A 22,161-nucleotide genomic window follows, 5' to 3' on the forward strand; every position below is an offset into this window, starting at 1 on the left:
GATTCAGCTAAACTGGCTGGCTTTCAAGGCCCTAAGGATCTCTGCCCCAGCTGGAATTATGCTGCCACATCGGGATGCTGGGGCCTGAACTCCCACAGCAAGCACTTTATCTACTCCATGCCCAGCCCCCGCCCTTAAAAAACTTTTTTCAGACAGGGTTTCTCTGTGTAACCCTAGTTGGCCTAGAACTCACTCTGTAGACCAGGCTGGGCTTAAACCCACAGAAATCCTCCTGCCTCTGCTGCCCAAGTGCTGGGATTAAAGGCGTGTGCCACCGATCAGCTGTATATTGGCTGTTTTTCTGTCAACTTGACAGAAACTAGTCATCAGAGAGGAAGGAGCCTCAACGGAGAAAACGCCTCCATAAAATGGGGCTGTAGGCAGGCCTGGAGGGCATTTTCTTAGTGACTGATGGGGAGGGCCCAGCCCATTGATGGTGGGGCCATCCCTGGACTAGTGGTCCTGGGTTCTATACAAAAGCAGGCCAAGCAAGCCAGTAAGGAGCACCCATCAATGGCCTCTGCCTCGGCTCCTGCCTCCAGGTTCTGCCCTCACTGCTTTTAATGATGAACTCAGAGTGATGCCGGGTGGTGGTGGTGCACTGGAAGGTAGAGGCAGGTGGATCTCTGTGAGTTCAAGGCCAGCCTGGTCTATAGAGTGAATTCCAGAACAGCCTCCAAAGCTACACAGAGAAACCCTGTCTGGAAAAACAAAAAACACACAAAAAAAGAACTGTGAGTGAAATAAACCCTTTCCTTCCCAAGTTGCTTTTGGTCATGGAGCTTCATCACAGCAACAGAAACATAAGACAGATTGCTGTGGGATGGTCTGTATGTCAAATGTGTTGCTGATTGGTCAATAAATAAATCACTGATTGGTCAGTGGCCAGGCAGGAAGTATAGACGGGACAAGGAGGAGAAAAAACTGGGAAGTGGAAGGCTGAATCAGAGAGACACTGCCAGCCGCCATCAGGACAAGGAAGATGTAAAGTACCGGTAAGCCACAAGCCACGTGGCAAGGTATAGATTAATAGAAATGGATTAATTTAAGCTGTAAGAACAGTTAGCAAGAAGCCTGCCACGGCCATACAGTTTGTAACCAATATAAGTCTCTGTGTTTACTTGGTTGGGTCTGAGAGACTGTGGGACTGGCGGGTGACAGAGATTTGTCCTGACTGTGGGCCAGGCAGGAAAACTCAAGCTACAACAGATGCCCATAAAGACCCGAAAGACTGTGATCACCTGGCCCACCCTTCTCAACCACTGCCTGGATGCAATGCCTGTGATTTACAGATGTGGAAACTGAGGACCAGAGGTGCAGGCCACCCACTTCACATCTGCATCTTGCCATCCCAGGGACAGACGGAGCTTGTCATGCTGTCACGTGGCCCCAAGAGGGTTCACAGCCCACATCAGGCTGATAGTGACCTTGTTCCTCCTGGAACCCCTACCCACTGCACCCAAGGGCAGCTTTCCAGCCACTGCTCCCAGCCCACCACAGCCCAGCCCTACACCCAGCAAGACACAGGAAGAGGCCATTTCCATCATTTATCTGATTCACAGTCGTTGCCCACGCTCTACATCAGGGTTTGGAAGTTGAGACAGATCGAGTGCTAGAGGCCAGTGCATGAACACATAAGCAAGGACAAGATGAAAATGCCACTGCTGTGGGATCTAGGGGTGAATCAGAGTGGGCCTTGGCCCAGGGTTACATTCACAGCTCAGGGTAAGTGCAAATGAATGGAATGTCAAGACCGTGTGGAGGGCTGCTCCCTTCTGCGCAGAGGCCTCAGAGAGGATCTGCAGCCAGAGCCATGGCCGCCCTATCCTCACTGTATCCTCCCGGCCCTGGGAAGCCCTTGCCCCTTCCAGAGGGACTGGGTCCCAGAGCCAGTGCTCAACTCCAGACCGGAACGGGAGTCTTTTCTCCCGCACGTCTCACCACCTGGGATGGGCAGAACATCCAAATAAAGTGTTAAGGCAATAAATAAAAACTTCCCAGTTCAAGCGAAAGGAGAGGGCTGCCAGGACCCGGGCAGCTGCCATGGCAAATGCTTACAGAACTGCCTGCGGGCCCCTGGCTGGCAGCTGCCGGAGGTGGGCTCTATGCTGCTGTGCAGCTCCAGAGTATGTGTACATGGAGTTGAAGGCAAAGTGCTGAGTACAGCTTCTTGTCAGAAGTGGGGGTGGGGGTGGGGGGTGGGGGCGGGGCCCTGCTGTGCATCCTGCCACCCTCTGCCCTCCTTGCCACAGTTTCTAGGTCCTCACTTCTAGAGCAGCAGATGGTAACACAGGGGATAGGCCTTTGTGAGCTCTGGTTAGAGCCCTCAGCTGGAGCCCAGCACTGACCAGGGAGCTCCAGGGTCATAGGCTGGTAGGAAGTGCCCAGTCCACCCTCCTCCATCTTTGGTGGTGGCAGAGGTGGGTAAGAACTGAGTCTTTGGCAGGGCGTGGGACTGTGGTAGGACAGGGCCCTGGGTTGTTGGTGCCTGGCTTGTGAAGGGCTAGTTCCCGCTCAGATGTGAGCACAGGCCAGCCCACCTCTGGATGGCCCAGATGGGGCTTTCCGGACTGGCCAGAAGCCTGGGTGCTGGCTCCTATTCCAGGGCCCTGTGACTGTCACCACACAGCCCTGCATGTCCTCTCCCCCACCGATATCCTCTTGTGCTGTCTGCAGCCCAGAGGGATTGGGGCTCTATGGTCCATACAGAGAGCCTTCTCTCTAACACCTTCCTCTCACGGTCTTCCCCTTATCACACCTTACTGTCCCTGGCCTGTCCCTGCTTCCCAGGCAACCCCAAGGGTTCCTAGTGGTTCCTCTCCGTGGAAATTTGTCCTCTGGGTGTTGGGATTCCCAGAAGAGGAGGTATAGCTGGCTGAGGGACAATGGCCCTTGGCCACCCTGGCCCTTGGATGCCGACCTAACGGGAGGGGCAGCCTTCTCTCTCCCATCACCCTTGTGAATGAGGTTCAAGCAGCCACCTCTCCCCTCCAGCCTGTGTCCCCATTACTGCAGCTCTTCCAGGGGCCCGTTCTCTCGAGGCAGTGGCCCATTCAGCCCAGTGCTGCTAGTCACTGGTGCCCCCAGGTAGCCCAACAGGATCTCGCTGCGGCGCCGGGACAGCTGTAGGATGTCTTCTGCTAGGGCTGGCACCGACGTATATCGCACGTTGTCCAGGTCGAACATGTCCCTCAGGTACTGCACAATCTGGTGCTGGGGGTAGGAGACTGGTGTTGGGCCTGAGTCCTGTGACATTTTCTACATCCTACAAAGTCCCTTTCTCAATGACCAAGCCCCCGCCCACTCTCCCATTCTCAAGCCCTGCCTTCCTGGGGCTCCTTCTACATCCTCATCTAGAGCAGCCCAGGCCCCCACCCCTCTTCTGGCACTGAGAGGGTGCCTGTGTCACGAGCAGGGAGGCAGGGATTGTCGTCATATACCTTGAAGAAAGCACAGACTTCCGCGAGCTGGGGCTTGGGTCCCAGGAAGCCAAAAGCCAGCACAGGACTGACATGCTCCGATACGGAGTAGAAATGGGAGATGAAGCCATCCGGCACCTGTGGTGAGTGGCAGGGCTAAGGATCAGGCCAGCGTTGGGGATCAGGAGTCATCAAAAGGCCCACTTATGTCCTGGCTAGCTGACCCTGGGCTTGTATAGCCCTGATTTTCAGTTCTACAGAAGGGGGGGGGGGGGCTAGCAGCCTACCCTGAGAGCTGCCCCATGCAGGCCTCAGTGGGCAAAGTCTACCCAAAGCACTGGCCATAGCAGCTGTGCTGACCGGGCAGGAGGAAGTCTGCCTGCTCGCTGACTCTGAGGCCACTCCTGTGCACTCACCGTCCCTCCTAGCCTCCCTCCTTCAGTGGCCTCCTCTGCTGAGTCCTGGGATATGATGGCCGCTCCCGAGGGAGGAAACAAGGTGGAGCTACATGCCCTCTGGGGCACCTGGCCAAGTGAGGTACGGTGGCAGGATGGGTGGTCAGTGTGGGAGTGGGGACTCTGGATGCTCTGCTGGGCCTTCCCTTCCTAACTGGTCAGGGGAGTGCTGGGAGTCAGGACCCAGCGTAGCCCCCAAGGGGCTTCAGCCATCACTCACCATCAGGAGCCTCCTCTTGGCTTTCAGGACAGACCAGCACGCAGTGGCTAGGGCCTAAACACAGATAAGATCCCAGCCTAGGGTTAGAACACTCTCACAGCCTCAGTCCTGGCCCCAGGATGGGCACTTCCCACAACTCACCTACACTCAACCATGCCCGAGCCTTGATTTTTCTTTACCCTAAATTTGACAACAGATGCCTAGCTTTTTACTGTGTGTGTGTGTGTGTGTGTGTGTGTGTGTGTGTGTGTTTGTGTTTGTGCAGGAGCCTACAGAGGCCAAGGGACACTGGATCCCCGGAACTGGAGTTACAGGTGTTGTGAGCTACCACGTGAGCATTAGGGAACAAACCTGGGTCATTTTCAAGAGCGGTAAACACTCTTATCCATAGAACCATCTCTTTAGCACCATACACACCTATTTTTGAATCTAGGCTCTAACCCTTACTGCTTACTTCTAACCCTTACTCCAATTAGATACTGAGGCTTCCCAGGCCTCAGTTTCCTCCTCTGTCAAATGGCCATGACACAGCACCCCACCTACCTCACCAGGTGGTCGTGGGGAGTCACCATGAGTGTCTATGAAGTCAGTCATGGGCAGCAGCACCACAATGTAACTAGAGTATCACTGGTGGTCTTTGGGTTTTTTGTTTGGTTGGTTTTGGATTTTCTTTCTTTTTCTTTTCTTTTTTTTTTTTTTTTTTTAAGATTTATTTACTTTATATATACATACACACACACACACACACACACACACATACACACAGTGTTCTGTCTGCATGTATGTATTCTGCATGTCAGAAGAGAGCACCAGATGTCATTACAGATGGTTGTAAGCCACCATGTGGTGGCTGGGAATTGAACTCAGGACTTCTGGAAGAACAGCCAGTGCTCTTAACCTCTGAGCCATCTCTCCAGCCCTGCTTTTGGTTTTTCAAGCCAGGGTCTCACTATGTAGCTCTGGCTGTCTGTATGTCCTGGAACTAGCTCTATAGACCAGGCTGGCCTCAAACTCAGAAATTGGCCTGCCTCTGCCTCCAGAGTGCTGGGATTAAAGGTGTGTGCCACTACTGCCTGACTTGTTTGATTTTTGTTTGTTTGTTTTGGGGGGTAGCGTTGTTGAACTAATGTGATGCATTAAAATGAATGTAATTAGTGTCAACCTAGAGTGAGGGTTCTGCACCACGTGAGGTACAGTACAGAGGGAAATGTGCATTCTGCTGGAACCAGGGCATCAAGGAGCTCCAGAATGCCTGGAGAGAGCCCTGGGTCTATTGCCCCAGATCTCAGTGAGAAGGGACTAGTCCAGGAGTCAGAGGACTAATAAATGAACTCTAGAGACAAGAAGACTAGTGGCTAGTTGTGTGACGTGAACATATGGGAAAGGGACGGTGGCCCACCGTTTCCTTGAAGCTGTCAGACAGCCAGCGGTTCCGCAGGACAGCCAGCACCGAGGATGGGGGGGTCTCCAAGTCCTCGAAGGCGTCCATGAGGATGAAGTCCAGCACGATGTCGAAGAAGCTCATGCATGCTACCTGCAAGAGGGGGTGCTGGATCTAGAGCTGCTGTGCAGACAGCTGAGGCCTGAGGGGGCCTATGCGTGACACACGAGGAAATGGCTGGAACCCAGGCTCTGTGCAGTAATGAGCCATCTCATCTGCTTAGCACAAGCTCCCAACAAAATGATCTCAGTTCGGAAGGACCCTCGAAGCTCAACAGGAACCAACTCACCCCTCGGCCCTCCAGCTCCAGCCGGGTGGTGGCCCAGGTCTCAGGCCGCAGGGCGTAGCTCAGCATCTCCTCATAGCTCTCCAGGAAGCCTTTGGGACTCTGTGAGAAGCACAGCCAGTTCTGGTTGTGGGAGAGACCCTGAGACCCAGCTGGATAAGATTCACAGGTAGGCTGGGCTGTGGATAAGAATGTGCCAGCAGAGCTGGGGCCTTACCCCAGAGAGAAGGCAAGGAGGTATCTTCTACCTGAATCTTCTAAGAACCAGAGTGTGTTTGGGGCAGATTCCACACCAGGGCACCCAGCCATGCCTCAGTCTGGCTCATGACTAAACACTGGTGGCCTTCTGGGAGCCAGGCACAGCTGTTACAAGATCTCTCCTTGGAGGTGCCCAGGTGGTGTGGTTTTCAAGGGTGAGATGGGAGGCGCTGCACACTCTTGCAGGGGCAGGGGATGTGGCTCAGTAGCACAGGCTTGCCCAGCATGGAGGGTGGCTGACACAGGACACATCCACTTATAAATGGAAACAGCCCACTTAGAGAGAGACACAAGACATGGCCAAAGGCTGCATGGTTACAAAACGGTCCTGCTGCTACAATGCCAGAGCCTGGACATTTCCCACAGGGCCAACGTCTTTGCAGATGCGCCTGGGGAGCCCAGACAGAGCTACATAAGTGCTCCTGTCACAGGGCTCAGCAGTTGCCCAGGGACCTTTACTAGTTGTAAAACAACACAGCCTAAGACTGACTGGGGCAGAGGCGGCAGAGGCCTGCTCAGAAGGCCTGGCCTTAGGCCACCTCTCTTCTGTTCCCCTCCTAATCCTGGGAGGCCCAGGAGAGCCAACTAAGGGCACAGGCTGGACCCAGCCGCCGTGACTGCAAAGTTTGGCTTGCACTTGACTTGCTCAGTGGTCTAGAAAGCCTCCTTTCCCTCTCCAGGCTCCGTTTCCTCATCTGCTAAACAAAGACTGTGGCGGAGCCCTGAGAGCGGCTGGAGGGAAATCACTTTGGGGCAGGTGGCAGGCACTGCGGACAATCACCTGGCTAAGGCCAATGCAGCACCTGTCAGGGCCTCCAGAGTCAGGGCCACGGCTGCAGAAACACCTGGGCCAAGCTTACAGTCCTGGCCCGTGTGGGCTTCATTGCATGGGAGAGAACGAAGGGCATCATAAGGAGGATGCAGGGTGAGAAGGGCAGAGGTGGGAGCCCTCGGGTTCATTTGCTCTCCATTACATATTATACACACCTTTCCATACTCTCCTCTATGTGATTCCAAACTGTCTAAATAACAGATAACAAGGAAAGATGTGCTATGCACAGAGGGCAGCACAGACAAAGGTCCAAAGCAGGGAGAGGATCTGCTATGCACCCAAGGCCAGTGCCCAAAGCTGCACAGGGCAAAGTATGGCCAGCATAGCATATGTCAGCACTCAGGTTTCCAGCGGTGGAGGACAAGGGTGGACAGGGCTTTCAGACCATTCCTCTAGCGCAGGAGAAGAAGAAGGACTGAGAGGACAGCCTATAGAGCAGCTCTGCTCTGGCAGAGCCTCAGGAAGCTGAGGCAGGAACACTGGCAGGAGTTTGAGGCCAGCCCGGGCCTGAAAAATACACAACAGAACCAGCAAGATGTCACAGTGGTAAAGGCACCTACTATGACCCTGACAACCTGAGTTCAATCCCCGCACCCATACAGAAGAAGAAGAGAACCAATTCCCACAAGTGGTCCTCTGTCCTTCACATGTACACAGGGGCATATGCACATGCCCCCATACTCATGCACACAAAATAAGTATTTCTAAATGTAATTAATAACAACTAAAGAAGCTGGACATGGGTGTGCATGCATGTAATCCTATCACTTGGGAGGCAGATGCAGGAGGTTCAGGAGTTCAAAATCATCCTCAGGCATATAGCCAGGCTGTTACAAAAGACCCTCTCTCTCAAGAGACTTGCTCTAATCCATTAACAAAGGCAAAAGCGGGTAATAAGTATGGAAAATTATGCAACCTCTCCCACAAGCAAAGAGCCGTGGGGCAGTGGATAGAGTGACATAGGTTAAGATTACCAAAACCCGATATCAGCCAAGACACGAGGACACACACTCTTCTGTTGCCAACAGGGACCAAAGTGAACTAGCAAGTTCCTTCAAAAAGTCCTGCCAGGACCCGGGACTGTGACCTCACAGGTGCCATGGAATCTGTGGGGTTTGATGACAGCCGCTAACCCCTCAAGATCAGCAGGGGCCACCAAGACGCCTACCCACCAGAGAACAGGACACATCAGAGCCAGCCGCACCCCCCCAAGACGGAGGGCTCTGCAGTCAGTAATTAACACCGCAGCACGCTAGAGTTACCCTGTGGAAGGTGGGAGAGTTACCCTATGCCACCACCAAGCAAAAACTGCAAGCTGTTGGCAGGGACAGGCTGGGAAGGTGGGCAATGACACCCCTGGTCAGAATGTCCGGGAAATAGATCCGGGACTTCAGCAAGGGTCACCTTGGACAGATTCAGGGAAACTTCTGCAGTATGCATTTCTTTCTTTTTTTTTTTTTTTTTTTTTTTTTTTTTTTTGGTTTTCCAGGGTTTCTCTGTGTAGCCCTGGCTGTCCTGGAACCTGCTTTGTAGACCAGGTTGGTCTCGAACTCACAGAGATCCGCCTGCCTCTGCCTCCCGAGTGCTGGGATTAAAGGCGTGCTCCACCACCGCCCGGCTTGTGGTTTGCACTTCATAACTGGTCAGTTTTATTAAGCTGTACTGGAATCACAAGTAAGAAAGAGATCAAGTCTCTAGTTTTCCAAGTTGGAACAGGGAGGGTTTCCAGGTTGGGAGGGACCCGCAACCCTTTCCCAGCACCCCACTGCCATAGGAAGATGCCAGGACTCCTCTACTTGGTTTGAAAGTGTTTGTATGTATGTGCAGGCCAGACAGGAGATCAGGTGTCATTCTCAGCCAGGGTACCTCACTAGGGACTCACCAATTACACTGACTGGCCAGGAACCCCATGGATCTGGCCATTTCCATCTCCACAGCACTGGGATTACAACACACTCTACCACACATGGCTTTTTAATAGACAGGTTCTGAATTCAGGTCCTCACGCTCACACGGGCAGTATTTTATCAACTGAGCCATCTTCTCAGCCCCAAGTAGTGGTTTTAATTATTACTGTGTTCATGTGAGTATGGACACACCCATACACAGGCAGCATGTGGGGGTCAGAGGACAACTTTTGGGACTTGGCCTCCCTTTTCACCACAGGATTTGGGGATCTTCCTCAGGTCACCAGTCCCAAGGATCATGTGGTTTTACCCCCTGAGCCATAGGCACCAGTTTGTTGTTGTTAAAGAGCCAATCAACAGTCAACAAGACAAACCAAAGCAAGCCCCCCCGCCAGAAATAAGGTTTTGGAGGGAGAGGTTGTAGGCAGGACAATCTGAAACAACAGTCTTGGCCCTACTACCTTCTCAGCCCTGGTCATCAGGCCTGTCACCATCTGCCGGCCGACCTCCCCGAAGAAGATCTGGTTGTTCCTCTCTTCTAGAAGACCCTGAAGAAAGAAGGGGGTGAGCCGGCAGCCTCCCAGAGCCCAGGAAGAAGGCAGAGTGGCCCTGTGTGGGGCAGGCCCAGCACCCTTCCCAGTGGCCCCTGCAACACACCCACCTCAAAGGCCTGCCGTACACAATGCAGCTTGGCCAGGAAGTCCTGGTCATTGTAGCAGCCCAGCAGCTCTGTCCTGAGGAGAGGAACAGATGGTGTCGTGCCACCCGGTTCTGCCTAGCAAAGGCCCAATGGAGGGTAGAGTGTACCTTGGGTGAGGAGGGGGCAAAGGTCCAACCTGGCCCTGCCTCAGCCTGGCAGTGTGAGCTGCTGCCAGTCTCCCTCTATGTTCAATATCTCCCCAGTCAAAGGCAGAGGCTGACTGGATGTTCTCTGGGGCTTCACTGGCCCTTCTGGTCCTGGGCACAAGTGGCAGTTATGGCTATGGTGCCTAGGCTGACCTCAGCCTCCTTTAGGCCACAATCAGCCATCACTGCTCCCTGGCAAAGGACCAAAATGGCCAACCACTTCCATATGGCATCTCCCTCCAAGTCACTACAGCACTCAATAGAGCTTGCTGCTGTTTCCGGTCAGTGGACTTTTAAACCGTATGATAAGCCGTGATCAGAAAACAAAAGTACCAAGTCCATACAACTCAGCAAGGTTCTCTTAAGAGGGCAAAGAGCACCACTCTCCCTGAAGAGTTAAGATTTATATGTAGTAAATGCTGATGAGTTATCCATGCTCCTGAAACAACCCTCACCCATAGTCCATGCTTCTGGAGGCAACCCTAAGGTAACTCACTGGCTCACTCACTCACGTTCATTCTCTCTCTCTCTCTCTCTCTCTCTCTCTCTCTCACACACACACACACACACACACACACACACACACACACCATGCAACCATAAAAACAGAAGGTGAAGACAGAAAGAGGGATTAGCAGGAAGGAGAGGAGGACAGGGGTTGAATATGATCAAAATACACTATGTCATGCATTAAAATGTCACAATGAAACTATTATATATAACTAATAAATGCTAATAACATTTTCTTGCAGAATGGTGGTGGCACACGACTTTAATCCCAGCACCTGAGAGGCAAAGGTGGATAGATATCTGTGAGATTGAGGTCAGCCTGGTGTACAGACTGAGTTACAGGACAGCCAGAGCTACATAGAGGAACCCTGTCTGGAAAAACCAAAACTAACTGGGGTGTTGGCACATGCATATAATCCCAGCACTCCAGAGGTGGATGCAGGAGGATCAGAGGTTCAAGGTCATTCTCAGCTACACAGCAAGTCCAAGGCCAGCCTGGGATACAAGAATGTCAAGTTCCCTGCCCAAAAGAGAGGATTAAGAGACCCACATGTAAGCACAGAAGAGGAGAGGGAGGCCAAGAGACAAGAGGACTTCTGTCAGGGTCACACACTAAGATGGCTACAGGCCTACCTCTTTCTAAAGGTATCTCTGTTTTTCTCAGTCTCTTTCTCAGACTCTTTCTCAGGAACAGAACTCAGGTCCCGGGTGAGCAAAGTGAGTATTCTACGGAGCAGTTATTTCCTGGTTCTGGGTTTGTAGGGTTTTTTTTGCTTGTTTGTTTGGATGGTTGGCTTTTCAAGACAGGATTCTTTGTATAACAGTCCTGGCTGTCCTGGAACTCACTCTGTACCAAGCTGGTCCGGAGCTCACAGAGATCGCCTGCCTCTGCCTCTCAAGAGCTGGGATTAAAGGAGGGCGCCACCACCCCTGGCCTGGGTTTGTTCTTGACCTCTGCTAAGGTGAGATGGGCCAGGCATGGCCAGTGTGAGGCACTCCTCAGCTGAGTCCTTGCCAGGCACTGTGGGCCTCTTCCCTCTTCCCCGGGGCTGGAGCACCCCCCAGGCTCCACTTACTCTCACCTGAGTGTTCGGCAGGGTACTTTCCCCTCCTTCACCAGCTGCAAAGCCTCCTCGTAGGCAGCAGCAGGCCTGGAGAGAGGGAGCGGGTAATCTCCGACCTGCAGGGACTCAAAGAGCTGGAGAGGGGGCCAAGGAGACCAGTGAGCAGCACCCCACAGAGGCCAGAGCTCTGGGCCACACCAACAGGGACCACCCAAAGGGGCCTGCCTATGGCCCATCATGGGGATGCCAAAGACACACTAGCCCCATGAGACAGGAGGTCTAGTTCGTGTCCAGCCCTAGACCTCAGCACTCCTACCTCCAGGCTCTCTTCCCAAAGGGATGGTCTACAGGACACAGGCGCCCATCTTCCTGTCCCAAGCAGACACCACGCCCCTTGCCCCAGCCTAGCAATGCTAACCAAGGACTGTATGTAAGATTAGAGAAGCTAGAGCTGGGTATGGTCTAGAGTCCCAGGGGAAAGGGACTATGCTCTAACTGTGCAGATCTACAACCCCTGGCTTTTCAGGCCTCCCTGACCGGCACTGCAGAGTCTCTAGGAAGCAGGGCTTGGTTCTCCCCTAAGAAAATAACCTTACTTCCCCACAACCTAGTGCTGGCCCAGAAGGCCTGGCCCAACCCAACTTGGTTCCCCATGCCAATCACCTCAGTGGCTGAGAAAAAGGAGTCTTCCGAGGTCAGGCTGTCCTCGTCATCGGCCCGCAGACGCAGTGAGCCCTCAGTCAGGGGCAGCATGAGGGTCCTCTCTGGAAGGGAGTAAGACTGGGCTGAGACCCATGGTGCTGCAGGAATACTGGCCCACAGCACTGACACCCAGACCTCCAGAGGCTTTGTCTGGGGCAGATGTGGGCAGAGGTCACAACACTTCCCTGAGCCATCTCAATACCCATTCTGTTGCTCTCTGTGGCCCTGCCTAGTGAGTGTTTCCTTTCTTGGTGTTTGTTTTGTTTTGATTTTCTGAGATAGGGTTTTCCTGTGTATCCCTGGCTGTCTTAGAACTCACTCTGTAGTAGGCTGGCCTCGAACTCAGAGATCCTCCTATCTCGGCCTCCCTGTGGGATTAGTCGAGCACCACCACAGCTGTTTCCCTTTCTAAAAGGCTGAAACTGCCTTAAGGGCATCCACAGGGCAATTATCCACCATTCCCTCATCTGCCACTTAGGAAAGGTGTGTCAAATAAATAGAGGCCATAGACTTGATGGTGGTCACCTTGAAGGCCCTATCAACTTCAGTTATAGAGGAAGATCCAAGGGAACAGGGTTTTTCCAGTAGGCAAAGTTACACTGAGGCCAATGCCCAGATGCCAGGGATGATGTGGCCTGCAGAACTGGCCAGCCCTTTTTGGACCCCAGTTGTTCCCACAGGGCTCAGTGCACTCTGGGAAAGGCCAGACACACAGCAGACATGAGGATACTGGACATGGGGCTGAGCAAGCTGGCTCCCTCTCTGTGGTTCACATCCCTTCACCTCCACCAAATGACAAAGAACTTCTGTTTGTGGCTCTCAGCCTGCTTTTGGCTAACTACCAAATGAACGCAAAGGCCTGTCGGGAGATATAGACACACAGCCTATGGATGCTCCCAAGAGGCCAGGCACGGCACACTAACTGTGGACTCCTTCAGCCTCATCTTGCTTCAGTGTCTATCTGCCATCTTTAAGGGAATACCTCAGTTTCCCTATTTGTTCAATGAGGACCTGGGAACTGTGATTTGTTTGTGGCACTGGGGAACCAAGCCCGGCTCTCTCACTTTGCCCCCGACCTCTGTTCCTGGCACCTCAGGCCTGCAGCAGCCTGCGTGGTCCTGCTCACCAAGGTCCAGCAGCATGCTGTCAGAGGGGAAGGTGGAGCCGAATTCTTCCTGCAGGTGGTAGGCCCGGTGCAGCAGGGACTCCAGCTTCTCAGCAAACTCCCTCCGTTGCGACTCTGGCTATGACACAAACAATGACCTTTAACCTAGAGCTCCAAGCTCCCCATTCAGATAGGGCCCCAAGGAAATGACGCTGGCTCTGGGTCCAAACGAGAAACTCTACAATCGTGCCACCCATTACAGGAGGCACCAGCCACATATGCCTAAGGCCCAGTATCATGGGTGTAAATACACACACCCTGATGCCAGAGGCGTGCAAAGGATCTCAGCGGGAATGGCATTGTGGAGTACACCTGTAATCCTGGACCCTAGAGGCAAAACAGGAAAATCTCAGGTTTGAGGCCAATGTGGGACATTAGTGAGTTCCTGGCACCCAGGACTATACAGCAAGACCCTGTCTCAAAAAAGAAAAAAGAAAATCTTACCATGATGAGATGGCTCAGTGGTTCAGTTAGATAGCATACTGGTCTTGAAGCAGACCCAAGTTTACTCTCTAACACCTGAATTGACATGGTGCTGGAGACTGAGCACTTCAGGGCTTCCTGCATGCTAGGTAAGTGCCCTACCAACCAAGCCATACCCTCAGCCTCTCTTGCTGCCTTTTTGGTTGGTTGGTTGGTTGACTGGCTGAACATGTTTCCTAGAAAACACTGTGTCTCTAGGTGACCCAAGACTGTCTCTGGATTGGAGACCCCTCCCCCGCTGCACCCCACCACCCAGAGTTCAGATCCTATGTACGTAGGCAAGCCTTTCAAGGTGGCATCCTCCAAGACCTTCCCTAAGGGACTGAAAAGGTGTCACCTTGTCAAGAGGGTTCCTAGGACTCGGGAGACAGGTGCACACAGTAGCAGCTGTCACTAAAAAGGGACATTGCACTACATGAGTGTCATGCCTGCAGATGACAAGCTGGACAGCAAAGGACTGGCCGTCTAGGGAGGACACGGGTGGCAGGGGAACGTTTGCAGGGGGGCACAAGCAGGGCCTCAGCTGGAGGCGGAGGGTGGGAACTGGTGTAGGGGCATAGCCTGCCATCTCTGTGGCCGTGTTACCACCCTTGACCTTCAGCCCCAGGCATGGGAAGTGGGGTGCTCCCTTCCACCCTGGGGCTCTTGGGTTTAGGGCCCAGGGTGAGGCAAGAGTTAGCCTAACGACTCTCTCCAAGGAGGTGGAGGCAACCAGAGTAGAGACTGTTGCTACAGTAACCAGGGCCCAGGGAGGAGACAGATGAGGGCCAATTAAACCCAAGAAAGGGCCTGAAGAGCTGCGAGGCAGCCATAAGTGAGGGCTTACCCTGGACCTTGCGGTTCGGCCTCAAAGCATCTCTCTGGGGCAGAGTTTCACAGAGAAGACTTCCAGTGGTTAAGTGGCCCGGGGTGACCAGCTAAAATACGGCAGGAGAGAGACCTGCACCAGACCTACAGGATTCTGGGCCACAGGCCACTCTGCTGGGTTCCTGGCAAAGCCTGCCTGGCGGCTCATCAAAACGTCTGTTAGCTCTCTGGGAATAACCGTGGGTGGGTTAAAGCTGCACACAGAACACAGAAGCTCAACCAACTTAAGAAAAGCAGACACCATGAATTTCAGAATTAAAAATGTTTCTGTTTTCAGACAGGGCCTCATGTAGACCAGGCTGGCCTCAAATTTACTATGTAACCTTAAACTCTGATCCTCCTGCCTCCACCTCCCTGCTGGGATTGCTGGCATATTTCTGGCTTATGTGGATGGAACCCAAGCTTGTTTAGCAAGTCTTTCTCTGTCCAGCCAGCTCCCAAATAATGACACAGAGACTTATTATTAATCATGAAAGCTCGGCCTATAGCTTAGGCTTGTTCCTAACTAGCTCTTAAAACTTAAACTAAGCCGGGTGGTGGGGCACACGCCTTTAATCCCAACACTCGGGAGGCAGAGCTAGGCGGATCTCTGTGAGTTCGAGGCCAGCCTGGACTACCAATCGAGTTCCAGGAAAGGCGCAAAACTACACAGAGAAACCCTGTCTCAAAAAACCAAAAAAAAAAAAACTTAAACTAACCCATTTCTATTAATCTATGTTCTATCATGCGGCATTACCTCTCCTCCGTCTTGCACCTCTATTTCCTCTGTGTCTCCTGTGTGCCTCAATTCTCCTCCTCTTCCTTTCTCTCCCTGGAAATCCCACCTGTGTCTTCTGCCTAGCTATTGGCTGTTCGGCTTTTTATTACATTCATCGCAGCAAATACATCTGCACACAGTTTACAAATACCCCACAATAGGCTTGGTGTACAGCAAGCAAGCACTCTATCAGCTAAGCTTCACCTCTAGCCCTGGAATTTAAAATGGTCTTGTAGCTGGGCGGTGGTGGTGCACACTTTTAATCCCAGCACTCGGGAGGCAGAGCCAGGCAGATCTCTGTGAGTTCGAGGCCAGCCTGGTCTACAGAGCAAGATCCAGGACAGGCACCAAAACTACACAGAGAAACCCTGCCTCAAAAAAGCAAATAAATAAATAAATAAATAAATAAATAAATAAATAAACAAACAAACAAACAAGCAAACAAACAAATAAATAAATAAAATTGTCTAGTGTGTTTCAATGGATGCCATCAACAATGCGAAAACTTTATGGTCAAGGTGGCACACGCTTTTAATTCTAGCACTTGGGAGGCAGAGGCAGGTGAATCTCTGTGAGTTCAAGGCCAGCCTGCTCTACAGAGCTAACTCCAAGGCAGAAGCCAGGGATATGTAGAGAGATCTTGTCTCAAAGAAAAGAAAACAAAAAGAACGTGAAAATTCACAGGACGGAAGATCCCTGTAAGTCATAGATCTGAAAACAGAACTGAGCCTAGAACATACAAGGGACGTTCACACTCGACAGCAGCATCGTAAGATTAAAAACAACTGGAGTGTTGTAATCCTACACGCAGGGACCAGAACAGACATTTCTCCAAAGGAAACACACAGATGGGGACCAGCAGCATTGCTCAGCAGATAAAGGTGCTTGCCCACGAGCCTGAGTTCGAGCCCCAGGACCACATGACAGAGGTGGAGAATCAACTCCTGCAAGTTGTCTTCAGACCTCCACACGTGCACCACGCCTCCCCACAAAACCCAACAACAGGAATAAAGAGTTTAACACATGTGCAGATGGCACACAGCACATGAAAAGCCAGGCACCATCAGCAAAGGGATGCAGATCAAAGCTGGAGTGCACAGGGCTGGGGGAGGAGGTGAGGAAATGTGGGGGTGAGTGTTAAAGTATGTAGGGATTTATGAAGTGACCAAGACTGATGGCCATAGCCCCCAAAATATACTAAAAGCCACTGAGCTGCATAATGTGAGCGAACTATAACACAGGAATACTGTTCAACCCAGCCGTTAAAAATGTTAGCACAGGCCGGGCGGCGGTGGTGCACACCTTCAATACTAGCACTTGGGAGGCAGAGCCAGGCGGATCTCTGTGAGTTCGAGGCCAGCCTGGGCTACAGAGTGAGTTCCAGGACAAGCTCCAAAGTTACACAGAGAAACCCTGTCTCAAAAAATAAAAATGTTAACACAGAAGCTGGGCATGGTAGCACATACCTTCAATCCCAGCACTCGGGAGGCAGAGGCAGGTGAATCTCTGTGAGTTCAAGGCCAGCTTGGTCTATAAAGCAAGTTTCAGGACAACCAGGGCTATACAAAGAAACCCTGTTTCCAAAAACAAACAAAAATTAACATGGGTTGAATGGATGGTTCAAGAGTTAAGAGCGCTGGCTGTTCTTAGAGGACCCAGGCTCTGTTTGTTCCCAGCACCACACAGTGGCTCACAACCACATGTAACCTGTTCCAGGGGATCTGACCCCTTTTCTACCTTGGTTGGTACCAGGCACACATGTGCTGAACATAGGCAAAATACTCACACACATAATGTAAAATAAATAAATCTAAAATAACAACAAGCTGGGCGGTGGTGGCACATGCCTTTAATCCCAGCACTCGGGAGGCAGAGGCAGGCAGGTCCCTGTGAGTTCGAGGCCAGCCTGGCTACAAAGCGAGTTCCAGGAAAGGTGCAAAGCTACACAGAGAAACCCTGTCTCGGAAAACCAAAAAACAACAACAGATGCTACACACACACACACACACACACACACACACACACAAATAAATAATATAATTTTAAAAAACTTTTAAAGGCCTGGCAAACCAGTTGTGGTGATGCACACATCATCAATCCCAGCACTCAGGAGGCAGAGGCAGGCGGATCTTTGTGAGTTCGAGGCCAGCTTGGTTTATATCGCCAGATCCAGGCCAGCCAGGGCTACATAGTCAGACCTTGTCTCAAAAACAAATGCTGGCCAGGCGGTGGTGGCGCACACCTTTAATCCCAGCATTCGGGAGGCAGAGGCAGGTGGATCTCTGTGAGTTTGAGGCCAGCCTGGGCTAAAGAGTGAGTTCCAGAAAAGGCTCCAAAGCTACATAGAGAAACCTTGTCAAAAAAAAAAAAAAAAAACAAACAAACAAACAAAAATAATGCTGGTGTACTGCTTTGTTTTGTGAGTCAACTTGTTACAAGCTAGAGTCATCATCAGAAAGAAAAGAGCTTCAGTTGAGGAAACACCTCCATGAGATCCAGATGTAAGACATTTTCTCAATCAGTAATCAATGTGGGAGGACCCAGCCCATGATGGGTAATGCCATCCCTGGGCTGGTGGTCCTGGGTTCTATAAGAAAGCAGGCTGAGCAAGCCATGAGGAGAAAGCCAGTAAGCAGCACCCCTCCATGGCCTCTGCATCAGCTCCTGACTCTGGGTTCCTGTCCTGTTTGAGTTCCTGTCCTGACTTCTTTGATGATGAACAGTGATGCTGAAGTGTAAGCCAAATAAACCCTTTCCTCCCCAGCTTGCTCTTTGGTCATGGTGCTTCATCAGCTTCATCACAGCAACAGAAACACTAAGACAGCTGGCAAGATGGCTCTGTGGGTAAAGGCACTTATCACCAAGCCTTGATGACCTGAGTTTGATTCCCAGGACCCACAAATTGGAAGGAGAAACAACTCCCACATGATCTTTCCACGCACATCACGGCATGCTGGCACACACACATACACACAAATAAATATTGCAAAAACCCCCAAACCAAAAATGCTGTAACTAGGTGTGGTGGCTCACATCTTTAATCCCAGCACTTGGGAGGCAGATGTCGATATACCTCTGTGAGTTTGAGGCCAGCCTGGTCTACACTGAGAGCTCTAGCCCAGCTAGGACTACTGGTGACACCCTGTCTTATGTACACACAGATGTAACCAGAGTAGTAAATACAGTGGAGAACCAATGCCACATCCCTCCTCCTCCTCCTCCTCCTCTTCCCTAACAAACACCTGTGGGTGCCATCATCTGCCCACACAGGAACACTAAGAGTCTATGGCATGTGGGGTTCTCAGCTTTGCACCCCACTCATTGCCTCCATGACTTCTGAGTGACAGGTTTCTGAGCTCGGCTTTCCACTTGGGCAACAGAAGTGGACCTGTAATATCTGTGCCAGGCGCCACCCGGCCCCACACTGCAGGCACCACCCACTCCTGCAGAGCACATTGTTTTCCAGGCACCCAATCAAGCTGGTTCCATTCTAGGGAGGTGCAAAGATGGCTAGAATAGAGGACACACAACCCCTACGAGCCAGACTCACGGTGGTTCCAGCTGCCACAAGGTGGCACCTGAGCAACCAAGTCCCTGTGAAATTCCCCTGGGTTGGTTTATTTGGTTTGAGACAGGGTCTCATTCTGAAACCCAAGTTGACCCAGAACTCACTCTGTACCTCAGGCTGGTCTGGAACTTTCTGTGACCTTCTGACTGCCTCCCCAGTATTGAGTGTGTGCCGCCACACCCAGGCTCCCCCAGATTTCTAATGTCTAAGGCTACTGCCATTTCCTGGCTGGTTCCCGACATCTTGGGGCTCCCCAAGAGGAGTCCCCACCTGACCGTGCTCAGGCAGAGAACAGGGACCTGGGGGCCTTGGGGTTGCATAAAGAATAAAACAACAATAGCCCACAGTATTGCTACCCACACAAGTCAATGCCAAACACATGTGCTCAAAATTATCAAACACAGGGCTGAGGCTTAGCCCTTGTGCATTTGGTCATGCAAGGTTCCCAGTTGAATTCCATCTTTTGAGTTTTGTCTTTTTAAACCAACAGAAGAGAAAGGCATTGAGAACGTAGGTAAAATGAAAGCTTTCTCACCTTTCTCTCCAGAACTCTCCACACCTCACTACCAACTAAGTCGTGCTCTCCGCCTGCATGCACACTGGTGTAGCCTGCTGCCTACACGTGTTAAAACCGACACCCTGGCGAGGGACATGGTGCAGTAGACAAAGCACTTGCCACAGAACCATAAGGACCAGAGCTGGGATCCCCGGAACTAATGCCAAGCTGGATACAGTATGTGCATCCGAGGGGCAGACACAGGAGAATCCTCTGAAGCTGCCTGGAGCACAGTGAATTAGACACCCCGTCTTAGACAAGATAGAAGGCAAGGGCCAACACCTCTGACCTCCACACATTCACCTTGGTGTGCACATTCACGTACACAAAGATAAATGAATGAATGACTGAATGAAGTGGTGGCACACACCTTTAATCCCAGCACTCGGGAGGCAGAGGCAGTTGGATCTCTGTGAGTTCAAGGACAGCCTGGGCTACAGAGTGAGTTCCAGAACAACCATTGCAACAAAGAAAGATCATGTCTCAAAAAGTGCCAGAAAAAAAGGGGGGATAGGGACAAGAGAGATGGCTCAGCAGTTAAGAGCTCTTGCTGCTCTTGCAGAGGACCCAGGTTTGGTTCCCAGCACCCATTTGGTGGCTCCTAACTGTAACTCCAGTTCCAGGGAATCCAACACCCTCTTCTGGACTTGTGGGCATCAACATGGTACAAAAGCATGCATGCAGGGAAACACACACTAAAAAAATAAAGCCTTACAAATAAATAAATTATGGAATTATAATAAAAAACTTGAGTGGTGTTCCCAAAAATCATAAACATAATCCAAAGGCCCCAGAATCCAGTCAACTAGTGACAAAGACCCATTTCCTATAGTCTTGCTCAGCACACCCACCCTCCCCCAAACAGAGCTGACAAGGGCCTGACGATCAACACAGGACTTGTTCACCAAGCCGACCTGGCACTAAGCACACTATTCAGCTTTCACGGCTGGGAGACTAGTGAATGCCTGTGGAGAGGTCACACTGGAGTCAGTCTGTCCCACCCTGCCAACCTTCTTGCACAGTGACTGGGGCAGACCACCTACCTCTGACGGTGCCTCTGACGAGGTGTCTGGGTTCTGGAAGCTGTCCCCCGGTGTGGGGGTGCTGCCTCCATCCCCCCTCTGGCCTACACTCAGTGCCTGCTCCCATTTCTGCAGGGCTTCCTCAAACAGCTCCATGCCTGAGAACATAAGAGACAGGAGAGAGAGGGTCACAGTCTCACCCTTAAGGGGATGAGGCACAGCAGAAGGCAAAGGCCAGGGCAGGACCAGAACTGGGCAGGGCCATACAGCCCGGTCGTGACTTCTTTGGGGCTGGTCAGTATCAGGCCTTTTTCCAGGCAGGTCTGTCTTCTGACCAAAAAGGGCTACAAAGAAGTGACTGGGGATGTGGGGGGCGGGGCAGTAACTGAAGAAGTGATTTGCCTTGCCCAGACTCCTAGAAGGCCACTTCCCCTGCCACACTGTCACCCACCCCAGGCCCTGGGCTAGCCTCCCAGTCGAACCTTGTACATAGAGGCTCTCGGCACTGCCATCAGTGGTAGGCACAGACTCCTCCATCCCTCTGGTTTCCCATGAACCTGAGCACGCAGCTGTGGGGCTGGATGAATTGACCACTACCATCTGGGGACCAAGTATACAGATAAGAAGTGAGGCCCTGTGTGGGACCCCTCTAAGCCCATCCCACTGCCTGACCACAGGCCCCACGCCCTCCTAGGCACCTCCCAAGTGAGCTAGGCCAGCACCCACATCCTCAGAACAGCTTGATGATATCCCACAGAAACACAGAGGTTGATAGCAACAGCCATGTATGAAACCTCCCTGGACCCCACTCCCTGTCCTACCAGCCAGACAAGGACAGACAGCTGCCACCTTGCTTCAGAGCCTCTCAACCACAAGAGTAGCCTCTACCTTACTCCAGACTTGAGGGCAAGGGCATCACCAGGGCAGAGCCAGAGCCGGGCTTAGCGCTCCGGGCCTGGTCCCTGCTGAATGATTTACAACATAGTCAATGCCCCTGAAGCTGAGCTCCAGTGAAAGTGTCCACCTTTGTCTCCTTTACCTCCAACCCTCAGCACCCAGCCCCGTCCTGGACGCCTCCCCGGCACTCCCAAGCTTCCCGATGAGCTCCCTGTCTGGCACCTACACACCTATCTCCGACAGGTCCTCCAACCAGCATCCACAGAGAAGCCCGAATTCATGAATGAGGATGTGAAGGAATGAAAGGGGCCTCTCTCTCATCTCCCTAACAGTCCAGAAGCTTCCTCAGGGCAGAGTCCAAGAATGTCCTGGTGGCACCTTCCTCCCCCCCCCCACCCCCCCCCCCCACACACATATCCCACCCTGGCACCTCACCGAGGCCAGGCTGTGGGAGGAGCCTGAGTGTTTGCTGGGCTCGATGGAGGAGATGCCGCTCAGCGTGTCGTTGCTCTTGCTACTGGGGCTCTGAACCCTCCGGCTGGAGTAGCCTGTGAAGAGAAGCATGGAACTTGCAGGCTTCCTCCACCTGACCACCCTCCCCATCCTCATCTTTCTGATAACCTGACCTCCAACACCAAGACAGCAGCAGATCCCGCTGAGTGTGGACACTTAGCAGAGGAATGAGACCCTTCCTGTGGCCTGCTGACTTAACACAGGGCCAGGCCCATAGGAGGGCTCCAAATGCTGGGACAAGAGCAAGGCGGGGCACTTCCCTACCTCTTGCTCAGTTTGCCTGTGTGCTTGATTAACTGACTGATAAAGAACTCTCTTTTCCAGATGGCTCAGCAGGTAAGGGCACTTGCTGCCAGGCCGAACAGCCTGGTTCAGTCCTCGATGGAAGGAGAG

General features: G+C 52.2%; 1 protein-coding gene across 4 annotated transcripts in view; it reads right to left on the reverse strand.

Moving 5' to 3' along the window:
* Window positions 1-1,533: 1,533 nt before the first annotated feature.
* Window positions 1,534-22,161, reverse strand: part of Miga2 (mitoguardin 2) — a 29,194-nt gene continuing 8,566 nt past the window's right edge. The window contains exons 4-16 of one of the 4 annotated variants that reach the window (XM_052724781.1): window positions 21,691-21,803; window positions 20,841-20,958; window positions 20,380-20,516; window positions 13,067-13,184; window positions 11,902-12,002; window positions 11,257-11,372; window positions 9,480-9,552; window positions 9,280-9,366; window positions 5,825-5,923; window positions 5,494-5,628; window positions 4,095-4,148; window positions 3,441-3,557; window positions 1,534-3,213 (exon numbers count right to left, since the gene is read on the reverse strand). In XM_052724781.1, the coding sequence (XP_052580741.1) occupies window positions 3,007-3,213; window positions 3,441-3,557; window positions 4,095-4,148; window positions 5,494-5,628; window positions 5,825-5,923; window positions 9,280-9,366; window positions 9,480-9,552; window positions 11,257-11,372; window positions 11,902-12,002; window positions 13,067-13,184; window positions 20,380-20,516; window positions 20,841-20,958; window positions 21,691-21,803 (1,475 nt within the window). In that variant the 3' untranslated portion in view covers window positions 1,534-3,006. Of the gene's footprint in view, window positions 3,214-3,440; window positions 3,558-4,094; window positions 4,149-5,493; window positions 5,629-5,820; window positions 5,924-9,279; window positions 9,367-9,479; window positions 9,553-11,256; window positions 11,373-11,901; window positions 12,003-13,066; window positions 13,185-20,379; window positions 20,517-20,840; window positions 20,959-21,690; window positions 21,804-22,161 lie in introns of those variants that run through there. The other 3 variants (XM_052724780.1, XM_052724779.1, XM_052724782.1) reach the window with 3 other exon arrangements.

This window comes from Peromyscus californicus, unplaced genomic scaffold (assembly GCF_007827085.1).
Source record: "Peromyscus californicus insignis strain IS unplaced genomic scaffold, ASM782708v3 Scaffold_7__1_contigs__length_154581171, whole genome shotgun sequence".
Taxonomy (NCBI): domain Eukaryota; kingdom Metazoa; phylum Chordata; class Mammalia; order Rodentia; family Cricetidae; genus Peromyscus; species Peromyscus californicus.